We start from the raw sequence: 6,187 nt of genomic DNA, 5'->3' as shown, positions 1-6,187 counted from the left end.
TTACTTTTCATTATTTGGTTTTACAATTAGTTTCATCAATAGCTTATCTTATTCTAGGCATATGAAAGTTCTTGGTCATTATGAATTTTAAGAACCATTGAAGATGCTTATGTACACATCTATGAGTGCTTTTTAGAGCAATATATATATATATATATATATATATATATATATATATATATATATATATATATAATTTTATTTTATTTATTTTTTTTTTTTTTGCTGCTAGCTAACTTCGCAGCAAAACTTCGACTTCTTTATTCTGTTTATTTCCTTTGCTGCTGCTGCTACGCGCACTATCTATATCAACTAATAGAAATTTCAGTGGATAAAACACAGATAAGCGGACAAACTAAGAAACAAGAGAAAATAGGAAGGCAGCAGGAACGGATCATTGGCAGGAGTGGCATTCACGATGCCTTGGATTTTTTTTTTTTTTTTTCCCTCCCACAATGATATATTTTGCCCCTAAATTAAGTCCCTAAATTTGGTACAAAGTAAGAAAACTATAGCAAGAAGACGGCTATTGAACTTGTATTAATAAAAACACTCAATTTTAATAAAATTAAAATCATAAATTTTTTTATAAAATTTGGCCAAATTTATGTTATAGACAATGGCTACCCTAACAGATTTATTGTTAAAGAAATTTATTCAATTTTCAAAAAAAAATATGTACAGCTGAAATTTAATGATAATGATTTTTATTAAAACCAAGATATTTTGTTAATAGTTATGGAAATTAAATAAACAAAACAATCACAACCACTAAAGAGAAAAACAATACAAGACTCTTAACCGCGCAGCACATCGTTTATGAGAGGTCCTCTTCTTGCACGTGGACTAGAAGTGTATTAATAGCTAAAAACTAATGCCACCCGTTTTATCCAAAATATCACCAACAACGTTTTTGTTGAACCAAAAACTTACAATCTTATCTTCTCCGCCCGCAATTTCCATTTACAAATAGGTAACCAACCCAGTGACTGGATGACATCAGTAATATCAATTTAAAAAACAAATCAATTAATTCCATTCCAGATATGATCAACACATGTTAAATAATCAAAATATATGAAAACATTCTCCTTTTAATTCAACATAAATGTCAAAAAATAGTAAGCAAATCCACTAACACGGTGTTCTTGACAATAATATGAAGACAAAATTCCATAATTTCACAGGAATACCATCCCTACTTTTTATGGATTGTTGCGGAATAGAACTACAATCTAACTTGCTAGGCAGCAGTTTTCTGTTTCTTAGGCATTCTGTAACCACCAATAACACAAGCATGATCTCGCTCAAATGGCTCAAGAGTAACCTGTTCGGAAGGCTTGAACTGCTCTTGCGTCATCTTTTTTACTTCACTTTCAAATACAGCCTCCGCAGGAACAGTGGAGTCGATGCAATTTGCCTGTTACACAAGCCATTTATATCAATATATATGTTTAAATAAAAAGAAAACAAAATCATCTTTGTGCAAATGAGTGGTGAATATTCAAGAAACTAACCTTTATTGAAATAACAAAATGGCCACCAGCCTTCAGAAAGTATGAAGCATTCAGTGCTAAAATCCTTGCCTGTATAGGTAATTCAAGAAACATAGATACAACTCAGATACCAAACACAAAAGAAAGCTAAAAACAAGATCACTGAGACATTTACTTCACATCAGAATAAACATGTGACCTTGTTGACTTTATGGCTCATATTCAGGAAAGATGTTGTATGAAAAAGCTGAAGGCAAAAAATAAAAGGTCCTGTTGACACAAGACTTCTTATTTATGGTAGCATTCTTCTAATTCCACATTTTCTCCCATAACTCAAAACCAGGATTAATAAGGCAGTTAAATATATATATATTCATTGCAAAAGAAAATCGACTTCATAAATGCAGGCACATAGCCAAACCATATAAAATCTCGTTACCCTTGAATTTACTAACTCTAGGCAATAGGCTTAAATAAGAGGTACATGTAAAGCTATAGAATAACAATAAGAGAACTAGCAGAAAGAACAGTAACAACTAAAAAGGATAAGTGCTTCCTTAAAACTTGCAGACACATTCCTTAAATGACAAGTCAAGTTGTTATGATAGTTTTTTATATAGCTCACCCATAAAATTGAGTCACATGGTCAAGATGGCTCGGTCAAAGAGTCAAATAGCCAAGTTACCCGCATGACTAAGTGTCAAGCACAAACCAAGCACAAACATGCGAGATTTTCGAAACTACCTATAACGGCTATCAGTCTTTCAGTCTATAAATACCAAAATTACACCACAAACCAGGTGCGCTTAGTCTACTAACATTTTTACTGCACTCTATCATTGCTCTCTTACTCTCTCAACAAATTACTGACTTGAGCGTCGGAATAGTTAGCCATAGGCCACTGACCTCACCATCTTTGTATGTTGCAAACTTACATCATCATCAAACTGGTCAAAGGGACACATGGTAGCATCACTTTTCAACTTAAAGAAAGGATAATGACCCACTTAGCACAAAAGAGGGAGAATAATGACCTAGTTCCCTAAAATGGACAGAATGGTTCCAGGTCTAATCAAAGGAGTAGAACAGGGCACTTGGTGATAACAATAATCAACCCAATTTTCCAATTGCTCTACCTAGCCAGAGGTATAATTACCAAATGCGCACTTCAAAGACAGAAGTAAAATGCTCTAGAACTTTTCTCTAATGAAGAAAATTTCTTTTGGAAATTAATCTTCATATGGAGGATTCCCTAAAATCTTTTGGTCATATTTGGGCCTGAACAACTTGGTACAGAGTACATACTGTGTTTCGACATACTCACGACATGTGATCATCCTAGAAATTTTAGCCTCACGACACAAGGGCAACACAAGAAAATCCTACATTCTGAGGAAGAAAAAATAGCATTCATTTGTTTTGCAACAATAATAACCATACATTGGTTCAAAATCAAATGTTGCTCAAGCCTTTAAGAATCGTACAACAAAGATGTAAAAAATTATTGGAAATACTTGCTAAATTACTCAATCAACAAAGAAGCCTTTAAAAATCATGCAACAGAGTTGTAAAAATCATAGGAAACACTTGCTAAATTAATAAATCAACAAGGAAGCCTTTAAGAATCATGCAACAGAGATGTAAAAATCGTAGGAAACACTTGCTAAAATTACTCAAACAACAAGGGATTTTTTTTTATTTGGTTAAAAAACTAAACAAGTTTGGTGACAATATCACTCCACATCGCCAAAAGATTAACAGTATAAAAATGAAAATAACAATAATAAATAGTCCATTGCATTATAATATCCTGCATTTGCATTCATAGTTTTATGACTTGTCAGAGTGGAGTAAACAAAATAGCAGACCATCTTTGCATAGCATCGCGAACAAGATAACAGTATCAATGAAATAACAAATTCTGTTCTAAGAATGAGCAGTCAACCTAAAGAGACTTAGGGAAAAAGAAAAGAAAGAAAAGCAATGGTTATATATGTTACAAAAACCATTTGTCAAAAGCATCAGGAACTAGGGATTGCATCACCCACGTCTAGAAGGGGAATCCAAAAACTTCATCAAATGGCAGATGGTTTATAAGTAGCAGCCAATCACAAAAGAAACACAGAACTTTCAATTTAATAATAATAATAATAATAATAATAATAATAATAATAATAAGATTTCTTTGCTTAAACAGTGAGCTAAAATTAATGTGACTGATACTGCATCAGAAACTCGTGTCTACATCACCCATAAGTCTTGAAGGGGAATCCGAGTAGAATTTCATCACTTGCACAAATATATAGGCTTGTGAATCTCACTCAACGTGAGAGGAAAAATTTTAAGACAATTTTTTAAAAAAATGCAAAACAATTTGTTTAATGAAATTTTTTAATAATCATGAGTGCAAATTAAAAAGTGAAGACCATACGGAAAAAAAAATCATTGGAAAAGCTTTTAACGACAAATGCAGAAGTAAACCTGATCAGGCTGAGCAACATCAGAAAATATCACATCCACCATGCCGACAAGCATGCGGTACTTAGCTGGGTGCCTGGCATCTTCAATGATGGGTATTACATTTGTTCGCTTCTTTGCCATGTTAACCAAGTCTCTGCCACTTCTGTGAGAAAATTCCACTGCATAGACCACTCCTGTCTGCAAACTCAAACAACAATTTATAAGCAAACCCTAACACAAAAACATCAGGAAACAACATTTTAAGGAGGCATACTTACAGGGCCAACAATGTCAGACACATGTGAGACTGTAGTACCAGAAGCTGCTCCAAGGTAGAGAACCTTAGCGCCAGGTTTCTAGATTTAACAAGACAAAAATACATAGATGCAATCATTGCTGCCATATAGATTGTACCAACACATGAGAAAAAGAAACGTATATATAAATAACCAAAGTACTGTGACTTACAATCCATATATTATCGACACCACCTAGAATAGCAGCTGCCAATTTTGATCGAAAGGGGTTCCAAATCCTGTATTCGACTTTTGTTCCATCTTCATTCTGAGAAACAGAGAAGTATTTCTCAACAATAAGAATATTTCACAAAAACTCAAGTGCACATCACAAAGGTTACAGCCTTCAGAAGGAAGCATATTAAAAAATGAAGATAGCTACATAACTAAAAACAACCTGCACAGCAATCCTCTTCTCATTATAGACAGCCTCGCCAGGAACTAGATTCTTAGTGACAAGAGCATCTTCTTTACCACCCTTAGCAATGAATACTCCTTCATGTCTATGAGGCTCTACTACAACTTTGCTCCCACCTTTCATTCCACCACCACGTCCACCACGGCCTCTTCCTCCGCCACGACCACCACGGCCACCACCACGACTTTTCATGGCACTTCCTCTGTCCCCAAAACCCCTTCCACCTCCTCTACCTCCGCCTCTACCTCTTCCACCATCACCCCTGCCACCCCTGAATCCACCACCACTGCCTCGGCCTGCATATAATCAACAAATCAAAAAAAAATTCACATATTTAGCTACCTCAGGAACCAAACATGAAACGAGAGAGGTTATAAAAGTGTTTACCTCTTGGAGGTGCCATCTCCACTGGACTGGATATACTGAAACTAGGGAGCGAAGGCTAGCTAACAGAGGGAGGCGAAATCGAGTTTGGAAAGAACTCGACTTGGCTTTTATAATCGCAAATTTAGGGTTTAGGGTTTTGTTATGTCCCTCTTTAAGGGCATTCTAATAAGCGGACAAGGCTGTCATGTGGAGTTGGAGAAAGCCCACTCATAATGGGCCAACCAAGCTTGGAACAAGTTACACTCTCCAGCGTGTAAATTCTTACGTTGGGATAGGACGCAAGCCCACTCATAGATTACCGTGAATCTATACCTGTAAGCCCAAGGTGTTTCATTTTCAAGTTTGAAAGATTATTGCAGTGGTGGCCACCGGAATAGGCCGTCCTGTTAAATTAGGGATTCGAGATTAGGCCATAAGGTCTCTGATTTTAGTCGAAAACCATTTTAGCTCAAAATTTAAACCATGGCCAGGTCTAAATTATTATTCTAACAATTAAAATTTTAGTTTGAACACTTATAGATTTTTTGAAATTGTAAAAATTTCAATTTATTTAAGAAAAAAATAAAATGGAATCATTTTTTCTAAATTTAAAAATGGTAAACTTTTTGAAATCAATCCTCCCAATTATAGCTTTTAACATTATAATATTAAAATTAAAATTAGAGGCACTAAACAGGTAATAAGTCTCTCCTATTTAATCTTCGCCAATTCCTTGTTTCCACTGCAAGGGAGATCAAAAGCAAGACTGTTGTTCAAGGTATCACACGGATTAGCAAATTGAGAAAGAATTCAGCCCACATGCAATTCAATCCAAAAGCCTTTCATATAGTGAATACGCAGTGCAGAAGTTAATTTAAAGAAAATAAAGATTTTGCAAGGTAGAGAATCATTGCCAATGGGTAACCAATTTTATGCCACCAACAAGCTTAGAACCAGAATGAGATTTGTGAATTACAATTATGCACAACGTGCCAAAACACAATATAAAAGTGACGCATTTAAACAAGAGCAAAAAATTAGGGTTGTGCCAGTTCTGAGAGGAGGACGTAAATCTGGCTCCCAATTTTGCAAGGCCCTGCCAATCCCCAACTGGATAGCTCCAACATGAACTGTCACCAAACAAATGATTG

The 6,187-nt window shown here is 35.1% G+C and overlaps 1 protein-coding gene and 2 non-coding genes across 3 annotated transcripts; all 3 read right to left on the bottom strand.

Annotated features, from left to right (window-relative positions):
* Positions 1–1,065: 1,065 nt before the first annotated feature.
* On the bottom strand, positions 1,066–5,211 carry LOC110662185 (rRNA 2'-O-methyltransferase fibrillarin 2). Its single transcript, XM_021821076.2, has 7 exons — positions 5,058–5,211; positions 4,650–4,966; positions 4,425–4,520; positions 4,235–4,312; positions 3,978–4,154; positions 1,518–1,586; positions 1,066–1,420 (listed from the first exon to the last, which is right to left on the bottom strand). Exons 1-7 carry the CDS (start codon positions 5,071–5,073, stop codon positions 1,244–1,246), a joined length of 930 nt encoding a protein of 309 aa, XP_021676768.1. The 5' UTR covers positions 5,074–5,211; the 3' UTR covers positions 1,066–1,243.
* On the bottom strand, positions 3,514–3,581 carry LOC131172416 (small nucleolar RNA snoR60). Its single transcript, XR_009142893.1, has one exon. It is a non-coding gene; the product is annotated as a small nucleolar RNA snoR60 (small nucleolar RNA).
* On the bottom strand, positions 3,720–3,792 carry LOC131172415 (small nucleolar RNA snoR60). Its single transcript, XR_009142892.1, has one exon. It is a non-coding gene; the product is annotated as a small nucleolar RNA snoR60 (small nucleolar RNA).
* Positions 5,212–6,187: the final 976 nt, after the last annotated feature.

Source organism: Hevea brasiliensis, chromosome 13 (assembly GCF_030052815.1).
Source record: "Hevea brasiliensis isolate MT/VB/25A 57/8 chromosome 13, ASM3005281v1, whole genome shotgun sequence".
Lineage (NCBI taxonomy): Eukaryota > Viridiplantae > Streptophyta > Magnoliopsida > Malpighiales > Euphorbiaceae > Hevea > Hevea brasiliensis.
Note: the sequence above shows the minus strand (reverse complement) of the source record. Positions and strands in the feature narration are given on the sequence as shown.

Excerpts from the sequence above, each read along its gene's own strand:
- LOC110662185 (XM_021821076.2), bottom strand. Across the intron at positions 4,313-4,424 it reads GTGTCGATAATATATGGATT|AAACCTGGCGCTAAGGTTCT; the intron begins GTAAGTCACAGT and ends TGTTAAATCTAG. Across the intron at positions 1,421-1,517 it reads ATTTTGTTATTTCAATAAAG|GCAAATTGCATCGACTCCAC; the intron begins GTTAGTTTCTTG and ends CTTGTGTAACAG.